Source organism: Vulpes vulpes, chromosome 9 (genome assembly GCF_048418805.1).
Source record: "Vulpes vulpes isolate BD-2025 chromosome 9, VulVul3, whole genome shotgun sequence".
Lineage (NCBI taxonomy): Eukaryota > Metazoa > Chordata > Mammalia > Carnivora > Canidae > Vulpes > Vulpes vulpes.
The window spans coordinates 41152792-41170210 of record NC_132788.1 but is presented as its reverse complement, the minus strand read 5'-3'; the positions used below and the strand labels follow the sequence as shown (position 1 = coordinate 41170210).

General features: G+C 33.0%; 1 protein-coding gene across 5 annotated transcripts in view; it reads right to left on the bottom strand.

The window, feature by feature from the left end:
• Positions 1–17419, bottom strand: part of PAN3 (poly(A) specific ribonuclease subunit PAN3) — a 132817-nt gene that overhangs the window by 58556 nt on the left and 56842 nt on the right. For all 5 annotated transcript variants that reach the window (XM_025996714.2, XM_025996715.2, XM_025996716.2 and 2 more), the window contains one exon: positions 13990–14137. In XM_025996714.2, the coding sequence (XP_025852499.1) occupies positions 13990–14137 (148 nt within the window). The remainder of the gene's footprint in view (positions 1–13989; positions 14138–17419) is intronic.

The following is a 17419-nucleotide window of genomic DNA, read 5'->3' as shown; positions in this document are numbered from 1 at the left end:
TAATATCAAAATTCCAAAAAAAATGAAAAATTTTAGGACAATATACTAATATTTTCTTTTAATTATAAACATATGTAACTGAAAGTATCAGAGAAAGGAAAAAGTCCTACTCTACCCCACTGTAAAAAGATTAGGGACGCCTGAGTGTCTCTGTGGTTGAGTATCTGCATTTGGCTCAGGTCGTGATCCCAGAGTCCTGGGACTGAATCCCACATCAGGGGGCCTGCTTCTTCCTCTGCCTGTGTCTCTGCCTCTCTCTGTCTCTCAAGAATGACAGAGATTCTTCTCAAGAATCTTTAAAAAAAAAAAAAAAAGAAAAAAAAAAAGGACTAGTTCTTCTCCACTGTCCTTAACCTCTTAAAGCACTGGTTCTTAACCAGGAATGGACATAAATATTACCAGAGAAGCTGTATAAAAACAGACATGGATACATGGGTGAGCACCTGGAATGGCAGATTTAAGATGGTCTTGGTCTCTTACTTTTTACAAATACCCTGGGAAATAATGATACACATCCTCAGTTAATCTTTAAAAGATTAACACTGATCCTAGCTAATTTTCACACAATTTTAATTAGTACCTTTCTCTAGTATTAATTGCTCAAACCATGAGGTAAATCCATTACAATCAGAAATATTTCATGAACATAAGCAATAGTATTTTGTCTTACAAAGCATGTAAGTATATTAGTCATAAAAGTCAAAATATTGAAATAGCAAAACAAAAAGATTACTTTACACAATTATGTTTAAAATAAATCTTCCCCCTTTTGAGGGGCAGGGAGAGGGAGGAGGTATCATGTTTTCTACTGACTGAAGTTAGAATATAGTAAAAAGTTTATAATAAAACCAAGCTTCAACATCTATGCTTAAGTTTTTCCAAGCAATTCCCCCATGGGGTACTAGTTATGTCCTGTAAATACAGGTACATACAAAAATATCTCCAAAAGTTAAGAACCAAAACTCGGGGATCCCTGGGTGGCGCAGTGGTTTAGCGCCTGCCTTTGCCCAGGGCGCGATCCTGGAGACCTGGGATCAAATCCCACGTCGGGCTCCCGGTGCATGGAGCCTGCTTCTCCCTCTGCCTGTGTCTCTGCCTCTCTCTCTCTCTCTCTCTGTGTGTGACTATCATAAATAAATTAAAAATTAAAAAAAAAAAGAACCAAAACTCCTAAATGTCAATTTCTCAAAATTTAAAAAATTGGAGATGAATTATTTATTTTACCAAGTTTTATTGCAAAAAAATGTAAATAAGTTACTCTTTATTAGATAAAACTTTTAAATTACAAATTTTTTTTTATACAAATACAGATGGAGAGCTTAAGAGCTCTCTCATCAGAGATTTAGGTAAAATAAAAGCTATAAATCTGATTTTTGCCAGTGAAATGATGAGAACCTACTTTACTTCTACCCTGATTTTACAACACCCTAATAGCTCTCAACCTTCTTCAAGGAATAGATAAAATGTCCAATACACAAATTTGCAACATAAAAAGTGCACATAAGTTCACACAATGTATTATTCCAACAAAAGAAAGAAGTCACAACTCCAAGAATAAGACAGTCAGAATTTCCAAAATAGTAGGAAACCATGCAATTGGGCAAATCACAAAAATCCCTGCTTCTTTATAGAAGAGACTAAAATGTATAACCAATTTTTAAATAATACCATGTGAAATAATAAATGAAAATGGAATATGAGCATTTAACACACAAAAAAACCCACTACAGAACTGTAAATCAGACAAGCAAAGAAAACTATCCTGTTCACAGTGTCTTTTATTCAAATTGTTTTAAGATTTCACCATTAATAATTTAGGTATATAAGATTAAGAGAATTTCTCCCATTGTTTTTATGTCAGAATTACTAAAAGTAACCACCCACCAAAGTTACAGTCTACAACTCTTCAAATTACACCAATATATCTGCCTTTATTTGAAATTGTTGTTTTTAAATTCTCATATTCTAGTTTAACAATCTGCATTCTGGGTATCTGTTAACCTACTCATATAGGAAAAAACATATGTAAGAAAACAGTATTCTATTGTAAATTCAGGTGAAAGTTTTGGATGGAGTCTAACCTAAACAGTCATTCTGCAAAAATGATAGGGAGCATATTTAATAGAGGCATGATTTCACCTTAGATCTTACATTATAAATCATTTTCCTAAAAGATTACAGCTTTCACTCTACATGATAAAAGGGAGTATTTTGAACAGTTTTTATTCACGCCAGAACCCGAATTAATAAAAAATAAATACCTTACCTAAAAACTTACTCATTCTTAATACATCGAAGATCTAAATTTGTTGGGGTGCTTGAGTGGCTCAGTTGGTTAAGCATCTGCCTTGGGTTCAGGCCATGATCCCAAGGTCCTGGGATCAAATCTCACACAGGCTCCCTGCTCAGCAGGGAGTCTGCTTCCTCTCCATCTGCCCTTGCTCTGCTTTCTCTCTCAAAGGATCTAAATTTGTGGATATATTTTTATGCCTACGGAAATTAAATTCTCAATGAAGTATGTATGTCATAGATTCTTTAACTGAAGGTAGCAGAGCTTCACATCCTACCCGCACTACATTCCACATAGACGGAAACAGAATCAAATCATCGGCTACCATTGAAATGCTTTCTTAAAGATGTGATATAACAATTTTCTATTCTATTTTTGAACTAAAAATTATTTGAATAGGACCATGAAGATTTCACAAGTATTCTTTTTCATTCTTTCAAGAAGTATATAAAGAACCAACAATAGTTTTACTTTTAGAAAAATATAAAGAAAAAGTACAAAATGTTTACAGAATCATGGTTAGTATTTCAGTTATAAAAATTATATTTGGAAAATAGATAAATAAATAAATATTAAAAAATTATATTTTTTGAGCCCGGGTGGCTCAGTGGTTGAGTATCTGCCTCTGGCTAAGGGCGTGGTCCTGGAGTCCCAGAATCAAGTCTCACATCAGGCTCCCCTCGAGGAGCCTGCTTCTCCCTCTGCCTGTGTCTTTGCCTCTCTCTCTGTCTCTCATGAATAAATAAAATCTTTAAAATAAAATAAAAATTATATTTGATTACAGTACAAATATTTTTCTCTTCATTATATTACACAATAAAAAAAGTTTTAACACCTTCCAAAAGTTGTCTGTCTTCTTTCTTTCTTTAAATGTAAATAATCTTTAATAGAAGCCACGTGGATTTGGCCAAAATACATATAACTCAGTTTCCATCTCTGATTTTCTTCTCAATTTCTAGAAAGTTTTAGTCACTATTTATATAATCATTATTTCATTTTGGCTGGTTATCTACCGTGATAAAAAAAAAAGTATCTGGATTTACTTGGATATTAGAAATACTCATGGCATTTGAAAGATTTATTAAGTACCCTACAGCTTCTTCGAAAAGTTTAATTAATCTCATTTACCAAAGTCAGGCAAACGCTGTGAGTTTGTATTATGAATTTAACCTGAGTTTTAACAACCACATACTCTGATGTAATATTTGATGAAGACCATAGCCTGCACATCTGTTTTGCTTCCTATGTCTACAAATAGAGGTCTTCCTTTTGGCCTAACTTCAGCCTTATCTCTATCAACAGCCTTATTTCCATGAGCTTTCCTTAATTAATTTGACAAATAGTAGCAGAATATTAACTACGTGTAAACTGCACAGCCTAAACCCCTAAAAATGTTAATAACATTTTTAAAAAACACTGTATGGGTTTGAATTATGGTTTGGTTTTTTTTTCTTTTTTTTCTTTTTTTAAGATTTTATTTATTTATGCTTGAGAGACAGAGAGAGAGAGAGAGAGAGAGAGGCAGAGACATAGGCAGAGGGAGAAGCAGGCTCCGCTCCATGCAGGGAGCCTGACATGGGACTCGATCCTAGGTCTCCAGGATCCCACCCTGGGCTGAAGGCGGCACTAAACTGCTGAGCCACCAGGGCTGCCCTGAATTATGATTTCAAGAACTATATTCTCTGGCCTGTACAGCAGCTTCATTTGATCACCATAATATTTGAAGAAACGTAACAGTGACCTGCCTGTCCCCAAATTTGGACTAACGATCTGAAAAATGGTAGGCTCTTCCCTAGCCTCTACTATGATGGCAATCTTTTAAATCATAACATTTATATACTTAAATGAATGGTTAAAACAAAATGGGAGGAGGACAAGTATTTTGTAACAAAACCAACTCCTCTAGATCAAAAGAACCATCTTTTTTGCTTCTCAAGTGATAGTGAATATTGATGAGTAAGTGGTGTTCTTCATCATAGTGACAAATTATGTTTGCACTATTTATAGACAAGAAACTTATTCCAAGACAAGAGTGTCTGATTATAAAAAATTATAGATATTCACAAAAATAAAGATTAATATTAGTTAATGTTACTTTGGGTTTCTTTTTTTTTTTTTAAGATTTTATTTATTTATTCATGAGAGACACAGAGAGAGTGAGAGGCAGAGACACAGGCAGAGGGAGAAGCAGGCTCCATGCAGGGAGCCCGACACGGGACGGATCCCAGGTCTCCAGGATCACACCCTGGACTGAAGGCAGCGCTAAACCACTGGGCCACCCAGGCTGCCTCTTTGAGTTTCTTTCTAATGAATAAAAGCTAATACCAATTTTAAAACAAAAACTGAAGTTTGACTTTAAGAAAGTTCTGTGACAGAATCAATAAATACCTCTTATTTCTCTAACATTACAATTTAGTTGACCTCTACATAAAAACTTTAAAGCATACATATTAAACTGTGACATGTAAACAAAGGTAAACAAAGGTATTTGATTACAGTTCAAGACCCATGGAGTTTAAAATTTTTAAAAGCCATGATTCTTAGGCTGCTCATTTTTCAAGTTCTAGAACAGGCATTACTTTTTTTTTTTTTTTTTCATTACTTTTTTAAATGTATTACAATAATTAACTTACACTACTTTTGTCCCATTACCATTACTACAATGGAAGAAATCCCCATTGCCCAGGGGTTTTTTGAATTGTGTTTATGATCTTGAATAAGCTTCAGTAACTCCTGTAACAATTCAATGGATATATATCTGATCATTTCAGTTATCCAGAACATACTCAGAAACTAGAAAAAGCAAAACTAGTCTCAAAGGGTAATTTAAAGCCCATGTGCTTTATTCATAGGCAAAATTCAAGTCCTTAATCAAAGTCTTTTTATTATTTGAAAAAAAAAAAAAGTGTTAAAAATATGTCTGTGTTCTCAGCCCTTAGCAGATTAGAAGAAGGAAAAGAAAGAGATTGTAAGAAAAAAGAAGACAGCATAGAGCACTAAGAGCAGTGGGGTCTCAAAACAGCTTCCCAGGAAAAGCAACTGCATCAGCAACACCTGGAAACAAATTAGAAAAGTAAATTCTCCAGCTCATCCAAACCTACAAAATCAGAAACTCTTGAGGATGGGACCCAGCAAGACCGGGTTCTAACAAGCACTCCAGGTGATTGTGATGGACTTTCAAATTTAAGAACCATTGTCCTAAAGGTAGGAATACTAACAGAACAACACAATCATCAATAAAAAGCAGTTAAGAACTCAGTAAAATGGTTCAAATAAACTTGTCTGAGTATGTCCATTCAGAGGCACTTTAACAAATTCAGAGAGCAAGAGAAAAAGGCCTTACCTTCAAGGAGTTCTAACCTAACACACCGGGGTGAGAGACAATGGAAAGGATGAAAAATCTAAGTAATTACATAACTTGAAACAAACTGTTCTACAAACTCTGATACCTAAAATCCAACGGGGCACCTAAGTGGATCAGTTGGTTAGGCATCCAATTCTTAATTTCAGTTCAGGTCGTGATCTCAGGGTCGTGAGATCAGGCCCGCATCAGGCTCCAAGCTGAGTGTGGAAGCTTGCTTAAGATTCTTTCTGTCTTTCTCTACCTCCCTCTGTCCCTCCCCCCAACCTGCATGCACTCAATGCTCTCACCAAAAAAAATCAAGTATGCTGGAAACCTTCATTTCCTGTGATCCTAAATAAATCAATTATTGTAGCTTCTTTGTCAATTTCTTTAGATACCAAAGATGCAAATAAGATAGTGCTCCAAAACATATATATACATGATATAACTAGGATCAACTTTAAAATTTTGGATCCAAAGAAGACTAGCAAATGTAACCTAAATGCTTAAAAAAAAAAAATCAAAGTTCATATTTTGGTGGACAGTCATCACTAGCCACCAGACAATTTCCATACCAACATCCCACTAATGTTCCTCCTCTTCCAGTTCCCTGAAGTGATGCCCAGAAATCACCTGATCTGGGTCCCTAACCGATTACATGGAAAAGAGCATCTCAGGCAATCTGAATATCTGCCCTGGACTATTACAAAAGCAAGAAATAAATACTTGTCACGTGAAGAAGCTCTTACAGTTTCGATCTATTTGTTTCAACAGGTTAGCCTACCACCACATCATAAACAGTGGGCAATAAGCTTGCAATCCATAGTAACTACAGCCTAGAGAGCTGTTTGGGGACAGTAATTATACTAACATCCTACTCATCTGTTTTCTTTAAGGTACAAAACCCCCGAAAGGGACTATTAATTATTCGTTACTACTTACACAAAAATCAATCTAAAGTCTGGAAATCCCATTTAAAATTCCAGAAGATATTTATGAAATCATAAGAAAAATATCTCATTTCCAATAATATTAATGTATAAGAGATTCATGACTAAGGAATCAGAACTAAACATTATCACCATAAACATGCAGTCCACATCTGAGTGTTTGCTTTAGGCTCTACAAGTCTATGTATACTGGGGGTTTTAAAACAGATACATCTCCAATTCCTCTCCTTTTCTAAGGCCTTTCCCATGTGCTCTACTCAGACTGCACCTCTGAAAGGCAAAAAAGAGTAAGAAAAATAGGTGGCTTTCATATATGAATTTAACTAATCAAGACTGCTGAGAAGAATCAGGGAAAATTCAAAACACAAAAGAGGCTGCCACCATTCACATCATTCCTACAGAATTAGAGGACCACTCCTAACTAAACATGTACCACATGGCACAGTAATTTTACTCACACAATCACTCTCTCCTTCACTGAGTACATACAATAGGCACCACTGAGTCAAAAAATTAAAGAAGAAATGATTCTGACCTCCCAACCTATTTGACTTAAGGCTAGGGGGCAGAGGGCTGACTCCCAACTTTCTATATCCAGCTAGGAATCAGGAATATTCTTGTTCATTTAATACATGCTCTCTCCGCCTCAGTTCATCCAGAACCACTACAACACACTGATTTACTCCAGATGCTAATCTTATGCTGCTGAAACAAAACTCCTTTCCATCTCCACCTATGATAGACTTGGTAGGATTTTCCATTTACACAATGTCAAGGAAATCCAATGCCTTTTAAAGCCTCTTTTAAAGTCTCTTTTAAGTCTAGTCCTTGTGTTCCTGTTCCCTCTCTCTCTCATCACTGCGTTCATTTCTGCCTCTTTTTAGTGCATCTCTTACAGATCCACATGTCAGAGAATAGAATTTTACATTAGAAAGACTTTTAAAATCATCAAATATTATCTTCTTCTGGAAATGAAGGGCTAAAATGCAGGGATCAAAGGGTTTGCCAAAAGCCACAGAGCTATCTTATTATAACTAGCACCATGTCTAAAGGTAATCAAGCATGATCCAATGAAAACAGTCAAAGAGCAGCAGGAGATGTTGCTGTAGTTGTAGATCACTGAACTTACAATGGAAAGGAACCCCTACCCACTCCCATCCAGCCCCTACCCCCAGGTAAGGGACAAGTTAGCCAACACATGAGATTTAAAAAGGAAGTCCATAATAGGAACTCTAAAACCTAACAGGATGTATTAACCAGGGATTCCCCAACCAGTAGAATAGTATCTACTGGTAGCTATTAAGCCTTACCTGACAGGTCTCCAAGCCAGCTGCAGCAGCCACATCCCCCTCTGCGCCATTAACGTCTCGCCTCAGTTTCCTGAAATTCCCAACTGGGAAGGGAATACAGGCTCACAGGCACTCCCAACCCAGTTATGACTCTACAGTTCTACTGTTAGTAATCTTCCCTGGGATAGCACCATCAGTATCAATATACATGCATACAAAGAGCAGTCTCCATCTAGGACGAGCTTAACATTACAGGGCAATGAAAAGGTCCTCTTCACAAAAACCTCAGAGACCCCCTGATCTTAACTACAAATTTTTATTTCATTTTTTTAATGTAGAAAATAATCCCCAACTAGAAAATCTGGAAAGGTTTGAGTGATTCTGCAGAATATACCTGAAAAACAAAGTAGTTACAAAAAATGGAAACATGCAATTTAAAAATAATACTTACAAATATTTTCACTGGTTTTAAGAATGTTTTAGCACCTCAAGACACAAAGTGATTCTAGTTCTGATACAGCAAAATCTTCAAAAGGCACATTTCTGTTCTTATATGACTATTTACATCTATATTCTCTTGAACATTTGCGGTTTTTAGAAGTTTAAAAGATGTTCATGAAATCATTAAAATTCACTGTATTTAAGAGATACTGACCAATTAAAACATTTTTTCCCCAGACAAAAATGAAGCTTAGTTAAATGAGTAAGCACTCATTAGGCACCACCTATATGCCTAAGTTTGTGCTAGATAAGAAATGACATGGTTCTTCCTAGGGGATTGATAATTCGCTTAGGAAATCTAGATTGATATTTTTAGACAAAGAAGACTATTTTAATGCTACCTCTACTGCTAGTAAGAGTAAAAATAATTCAGAGAAATCAGTTCAGACTGAAATATCAAAATAAATTCATGGTAGAATTTGATGAACCCACAGAATTCATTTAACATGAATTGGAAATAAGGAAAATAATTTAGGAAAATCTATGTAGAGTAATATCCTATAAAACATGTTGATGTTTAAGAATTACATAAATATTTTTTATAATTTTTTCAGTAATTATACCACTAAGCAAAACACAAAATTGTCTAAAATGATAGAATAGAAAGTTTTTATTTCTGCCTTTAGTGACTGTAATGTAGAACCTAAGATACACATAAAATTTTAAATATGAACTTAGATATTCACCATTGGCAAGACCACAGCTTTAACTTATCAGCTTCCTGGTTTACAGGTACATACACTCCTTAGCTGGTTATACAGCTAGTGGTTTAGACATATCTGTGCATTTGATTTTATCCATAGTAATGTTCCAGCCATAATGATTTAGAGGAGTTCATGATTTCTGACATACACAATTTGTTAATTTTAACAACATATTCCAGTTTTCCCTGTCTCTTGTTTTTCAGTCATACAACTAAATCAGTTATATGGACACACACATACATACAACTTGTCCAAAAAAGAAAAAAAATACCCGAAAAGGCTATCATATGGAAAAGATTTTGATTTACTCCATTCAATGCAGAGAAAGAATTAGGAACAGTGGATAAAACACTGACAAGACAGAGTTTAGTTCAGCAGAAGATATAATTTTCTTTTTTATTCAAACTTAAAATGTACGCTGAGTTACCCTTGCTTAGCTAATGAATTCCTTATTACTAAGAAGCAGCTAGATGATAATCTGTTAGGAATGTCACCTCTAAACTGGCACAAGACTCAATTAGGTCAACCTCAAAAAGTTCTGCCCAGATCAATAACCAGTATCAGATTATTCCATAAACCAACTACTAGGTAAATGAAATGAATTAAACCTCCATTTCTTCGTCTATGATATGAAATGGCACAGAACGAATCAATCACAGAACTTCCATTATTTTTTAGCATAGAAATTTAAAACTAAAAAAAAAAAAAAAACTTCTTACTCAAACTTCTCAACATTACAAAAGTACATAACTATTTTTAAGTACGACCATTTGATATATATATATACATAAAATTATATATGAATTTAAATATTTTAATATTTTAGAATAAGAATGATGAAAAAAATATTTCCCCTTTTTCTTTCCTGTCCCCCTTTTTCCCCCCACACTATGCCTAAGCTAAAAAATAAATAATTTTAGCTAATTTTACCCATCAATGTGGCACTCTCAAGAATATATAAAAAATGATTATTTAAAAAAACTGGATCTAAAGCTTTGTTTTCTTTAAATTTTTCTAGACTACTACAATAAAATCTATAACAAACAAATGGAATTACTTAATAATGGTTAAGCATAGTGTAATTAAAGGCTTCCCCCCAAATCAATTAGCTGAGACTCGCCATAATAATTTATATTAAAATACAGCTAATGGTCCAAAAATCTGTACCATCCTCGTCTTAAAGAAATGAATAGGTGAAAATACTGAGTCATTTATGGTTCCCTTTTTTATTTATAAATTGATGATGGCATTTTCAAATCCAAAACTCTCTGCCTCTCCCAAGTGTCTTAACACAAGCAAGCAGAACAAAAGATGTTCAAATCCTGAGTCACAACTGTGCATTAAAATACCAGATATACCTGTAAATGCCCTCAAAATGTATGTTCCTGTGGCTAACTCTCTGAAAATCACTTTCAAACAGACTATGGTTAATACTGAGGAAATTAAACTTAAAGCAGAACAGGACTTAGTTTACTAAGCCTACGATCAACGCAAAATACTCTTAGGAAAAATTGATTTAAAAGCCACTCAACAATTAGTTCTCGTGACAAAATTAGTTCTCATGGCACAAAAAAATTACGGTATAACATCATTTCACACACTTATTGTAGTCATATTTTCATTTCTAAAGTTCTATTCAAAACCTTCACCTAAAGCAAGAGCTACTAGAAAAAGAAACCTTTATCTGTTACTTTCAAAACATTCTTACTAAAACACATTCTGGAAATAAATTTTGCTAAGTGTGTGTTAAGCCAGTGGTTCCTAACTTTCAGAAGTCTGTGAATTTCCAAGAGAGCAACACGTTTTGTGACAAGAGAAAACTGCATGTTTACAAGTAAAGATATGCATGTAACTATAGGGGTTCTCAAAGACAATAAAGGTCTAAGTTGAGTACCATACCCTAAACATTCCTGTAACTATTCATAGCAGATTACTTAGAGTGTAGAGCTACTGTTCTTAGGTTAAATGTCCATAAAACAACTAAGCCTATAAATCCTTGATGTCCTCAGGTAGAAGAAAATGGCGATGTGTACAATTCAATGGAAACTTAACATGTGCTGCATGTTTTTAATAACTTAAATACCTTTTAAACCTAATTACCTAGGAATAAATTCAAATTAACTTTTGTATAAAGTTTTACATCTTATATTAAGGCTTTTTAAAAATGCAAATCAGGTTTTAAAAGTGATAAAAACAATTTAAAGAAGAAACTTTCACTCAGGATCTACTGTTGTTTGAGGCATGCTTTTAATTCTTTGTAATTTGAGGAAATTCAAAATCTAATTATCTACTTAATTTTGCTCAAGTATTTTCACATTTTTGGTCAAAAGATGTATGTAAATATGTGTTTTTTTCATATATAAGGAAAATGACATTACTCTAGTTTGCATCTGAGTGCCAAAATATTTAAGGTTTCATGTTTTCTTAAAAAAACGGTATTTGACATATTTTCAAGGGCAATAATTTCCAAAACAGAAATAAAAGAGAAAAATGAAACTTCATAAACTAATCAATAGGTTATATCTACAGTAGACAAGAAACATTAAAGATAAATTAAATCACCACTAAGATATAGGTAAACAAACTCTACCACCTTTTTGACTCTACAACTTTAAAGTGAAAATACCAAAAACCTTTCCCAGGCCTTGAAAAAAAAATAGCATTTGTGGGTAAGAAGTGATAAAAGACACTGAAGGAAGACAGTTTTTTTCTCTTTGTTCATCTCCAGAAAGTGTTAAGCCATTAACTAAAAGAAGGAAATATGAATAATAAATGCAAAACCATTCATCATTCCAGTATTTGTGGAAAATACTTTAGCTTATTGATTTCCATTTGAATGAAGAACAATTTTTAAAAATAGATATTCAGGAATACATTTAATGCGATATACTGATCTATTTTCAATGGTTCCAGACAGTAATTACTTCCATTAACAGGAAATAAAATGACCATTTTAACATTAGAACTATATAGGAGAGTGGTTTCTCAGCTAACTTAATGTTTTATATTAACTGATTTCATCCTAAATTCATGTAGTTGATAACCGAGACCAACGAAACATCTACCTACCCACCTACTGAAGAGCTTAAAGAAGTAACAAAAAGTAACAAATTTTTTAACTAAATGTATTCAAGATCTAAAATTTCCTTTGCATTTTTAACTCAATATTTTAGAAGTTTTTTTTTTTTTTTTAATGGCAAGCTTGAACTAATTTGATCAAAGATGTAAGCAAAAATTTACTTTTGAAACAAGGGAAGATGTGTTTTTAGGCCAAAATAAACTGGTACTTCATTAAGAGAGCCAAAGTTTTTAATTGGTATATGGATATCATGCTTGTGGGTGCTTTATAAACACTGCTCAGAAGTTTGGACAATCTCTAAGAAATTTTAGATGTATAGCTGACATGTAGATTATGCTCATGTAAACAATGTGAACACACCTCAATGGGACAAAAATCATAGTAGCAAATTACTTACAAGTAAAACTTTTAGGCTACCAGGGATATTCAATTCTGACACTGCTCTCTAGGGAAGAAGGGAAAATATTTAAAAATTTAACTGAATCTGAAAAGAGCCAGAGTAGAAGAAAAGGTAAGTAGACAGAAGAGGGGGGTAGGGATTCAAAGGGAAGGGGAGCTGAGTGTAAGGAAGAGAGCAAGAAAGAAAAAGATGGCAGAAGAAGGCATTGATAAAATCCTTGGCAACACAAGGTTATTCCACCTCTAAGTACACTTGATACTTTATATGTTAAACCAGATGCTCTGTTCCATAAAGTTATCAGTACTACTCTTATTCTTTATCTCAAACAGATCCTTGATTTCAATATTAGCATCAAAACTGATGACTCCTACTAACTGGATTAAGCCCTGGAGGCACTACTAGTTCCAGACTGATCTTGGCAGACCAATTTTGGCTTCAATTAGTATATACATAATTCATCTTATTTCTGTTTTTTTGAAACATCCAAGATTAAGGGATGATTATCCAATACAGGTTCTAGAAATATAATCTGTGTGAGTAGTTCGAACAATTTATATAGACAAGAAAACCTACTCTGAACTTATAAATTCAACACAATTCTCCACATCTTAATTTTCTAATTAAGGTACACAATAGGGATGAGTGATGCTGTTTTAGAAATTGTTCATATTTTCATATTAAAATAAATGTTTATATATGGAGTAGAATACAAAATTTGTATGAATTTTTAAGATAAAAGAGAAGACTTCAAAGAAAATAGGATTCTGGAAGGGTCACCCGGGGTATAAGTGCATTTGTCCAAATTCTTCTGCCATTATGGGTGAACTTGGAAAAAAAAATGATCGAAAAGTACTATTTTCTCCACCTTGATGATCTCTAAATACATTTCTTTCCTACTATTATTTATAATAATTTAGTCAACTTAAAATTATTTCTATAAGATTTATAATCAAACACCTGGAAGGCAATATATCTCAACAACTTGTATTTAGAACGACACAGAATTACTTTTTTAGAAATTTACTATAAAAAGACTCTGAAATATATATATACACATATATATGTTTATCTCAATAGTCTATTTCTGATTTTTTTACAGAAGCTTTTGAAAGAAACAGCATTATTATTGACTTTAAAAAGTAGAGAAATAGTAAAGTCCAAGTAGATATTTTTTCTAATAAACCATTTTCTAATTTAAATTTATTTTTGTGCTTTTAAACATGCTTATGTATAATTTTTGTTCATATTTAAATTTTGTTTTAAAATTTTCAACTACACATTCAATCTATGGTACCAAAACCAAGAACATTTGACTCATAATGTGTCCAAATGTGAATCATTCAAGTATACAATTTCAGTTCTAATAAACTAATAGCAAATAGTCCTTACAGATTTGGTATCTGGAACTCACTGGAAATAGTTACTCAACTTACCTGGTGCTAATCCAGCAGCAGCAGGACTTCCCATGGATGGGTGAGAGAAAACTTGAGAGAAGGCAGACATATTTGACTGGGACACGTTACTCAGCCTGGAGGTTGATCCTCCTTTAGGAATAAACTCGCTTGCAGTAGGATTTGGTGTCTATTTAAAAATCAAATATAGTAAGTTAACACACTGTAAGTCTAAAAAAGACACTGAATCTATTAGGCACTATTGCAGTGATTTGAGCAAAATATTTTATTGAAAGGATGTACAGCATTTTTTAGTTTGCATATTTTGGAGTGGTATAATGAAATTTCTTGAAGGAAATTTTTTAATCAAATTGTGAGGATTTTAATCATTTCATTTGCAGGATATAACCCCAGAAACATGTTAAATTTGCCTTTGATGGTCCAATATGCATCATTATGAAACTATCCTAATACTTTAGAGAACTGGGAGGTTGAGACTACCTCAAAACTGAGCAACAAGTTTCAAGTTTAATATCTTTAAACCACTTCTATCAGAATAAAGGTCAAAAAAGCCTTTATTCCAAAATTAATCACTTCCTTTTTAAAAATACTTAAGACGTTTCCCCAATAATATTGTGCCATGTATTTAAGTAACAGAGTAAAGACAAGAAAAACATTTAAAAACCAGGAAAAGGTGGGAGGAATCAAGTTATTAAAAAAAAAAACAAAAAACTAACAGAGGCTCCAATGCTTTCAATGCCCACAAGTATCACACTTAACTTCTGTTATATTTAAAGTCTTTTACTATGAGATTATATGGAAAAAATTTTCTTCACGGTTGAATTATGACAACATTTTATATATTCAAGTGCCATAGTACTTAAGGCTGTAAGAACTACTGGAACATTTTAAGACTGGATAACAAATTCAAAATGGCCTGTATTTTGTCCACCTGGAACAAATAAATACCCTAAATTTTTCTGAAATGGTAACCATTTTAAATTCTAGATGACTAAGCATAATAAAGATTCAGTCACTCTTCCCAGTAATGGTATCATCTGAATTTAACTTTCAAATGGTCAGCCAATGAGATAATTCAGTATGGCTCACACTTCAGCCCACATTTTATGCATGCATATAATAAACTAAGTTTAAAATACACTGAATCATGATGCAGAGAATTTAATCACTTGATCATTTGAATGTAAAAATCCATTTCCACCATAGAGAAAATAAGAAGACGGAATTCCTGTACAACTCGAGAACAACTTCCCTAATTCAATATGACACCGCATACTGCCAAATTAGAGTTCAAATTATTAGATTTGGAAGATTACAAGTCAATAGACTGACCTAAATTTAAACTTTACAACAAATGATAGCTTACTGGTTACATGCCAGCTAACATTAAATACAAAGTAATAAAATGTAGAAGAAATGTTAATCTGGGCTTAATTGGAAAAATACTAAAGAATAAACCTCTTTAACTGCCTCATCTAAGAAATGATATTCGGGGCGGGGATTCAGGCCTGATCCAAAATATATTTTCCAAAGAGAAAGAAAGATCCTCTTCCATCACTTTTCTGTATGTGTGAGTGTGTGAGTATGTCTGTGTTCCAAAACCCTTCCAAATTCTAAAGTTTTCAAAAACAGTGGACCATAAAAGTATGGTCAGACATTCCTTAATTTCTGGGGTAGAAAAATAAGTCCATGCATTTTACTAATACAGTAATTCTTAGTTCTAAGGGAACTAACAGGATCACTTCAGAGCTAAAACAATGTGTTTTATAATCTATTAAATCATAAATCTATTTTAATTATAAATCATAAATCTATTTTAGAAGGTAAGAGTCAAGATAAAAGCAATCAGTATACTGTAAGAGCCAAGAAACCTAGGAGATATGGGGACTTCAGGATTACAAGATTACTAAGAGACAACAAAGAAAATTATATGTGTATACAAAAATTTCAGTAGCATATTCCTGAGAAATAGGTATTACTCATTTTCCTTGTCAGTTATATTTACTGTGAATAATAAACTATCTGATGTCAAAGCTGAGCTTCTCTAAATTAAATCTATTTTAAATTCATTTGAAAGCCTACTTTTAAAGGATCCTATAAAGGAGAAAAAGGAGGGGAAAGTCTATTCCACCATTCCCAAACTAATCATATATAAAATGTCATAATAAATTATAAAGAGCCTCCAAATTTACTAGAAATTGAAATTAATGTAACTGAAAATTTACACTCTAAACTGCAACCTTTACAGATTCAACAACCACAGATGCAAAGAAACTTACCCAACAGTGAATTTTAATCAAAAAGTTAAAAAAAGGGGATCCCTGGATGGCTCAGCTGTTTAGTACCTGCCTTTGGCCCAGGGTGTGATCCTGGAGTCCCGGAATCAAGTCCCACATCAGGCTCCCTGCATGGAGCCTGCTTCTCCCTCTGCCTGTGTCTCTGCTCCTCTCTTTCTCTGTATCTCTCATGAATAAATAAATAAATTTTTTAAAAAGTGGAAAAAAAAAAAAAGCTTAAAATCCTCCCTCCTTTCTCTTTCCCGGTTTAAGATGGCAAAGCATTTCTCTAAGTGGATAGTTTGGGAGTTTGTTTTATTCAATTCTGAGTATTTGAGATTAAAGAAAAATAAATGGGTTTAAATGGCAGGGGAAAAAAATTACACAAGGTTAGGTGCAACGCAAAAAAAACAAATTTAGGAATTAGAGTTATTAACAGGTAATAAAAATTCTTGCATTATCTAGGCAGATTAGAGAACTATCAGAAATATTTAAAATAATAATAAATTATAATAATGAGAATACTTTTATGATGAAATTAGTTAATAACTACAATTAAAAGATACATTCTTAAAATGATTTTTTAATTTAAAATATAAAATGGGCTTTATATAGTAACAAAACAGTATAGGCAAACACCTGTAACATGTTAACAAGAACAATTTTTTGAATAAGGCAAAACTGGTTAACTAAAACGAGTATCACATTAAAATGAAATATATGTTCATCAGAAAGTATACAATTTCTTTTAGCTTTAGGAGGTGAAGGTTACATCTAGAAAGAAGACTCAAGGATTTGGAATGTATAAATTTTCTAACTTTAACACCCCTAAAGAAAATGGAATAAAAGTTTTATTAACCCTGCCCTATGATTTACATAATCCTTATCTAACTACCTAATAATGTTCCTATAGTATTACATTTGTTATTTCATCTACAGGTAATAATATTTATATTCATCATTTCTATTTCTATTCTAGTTTTTTTTTCTAGTTTATATTTTAAATCCTAATTTTCAGCATTCCTTTAACCGCTCTAAATGCACATTTGAAAATAAATCAATGTTTATTCACGTAATAGACATTCACTTTGAGAGAATCTATCAATAAAAATAGAATTTCGGGTTCTCATACACTTAAATTTACACTGCAACTTGTATGCCAAAAACAATCAAGT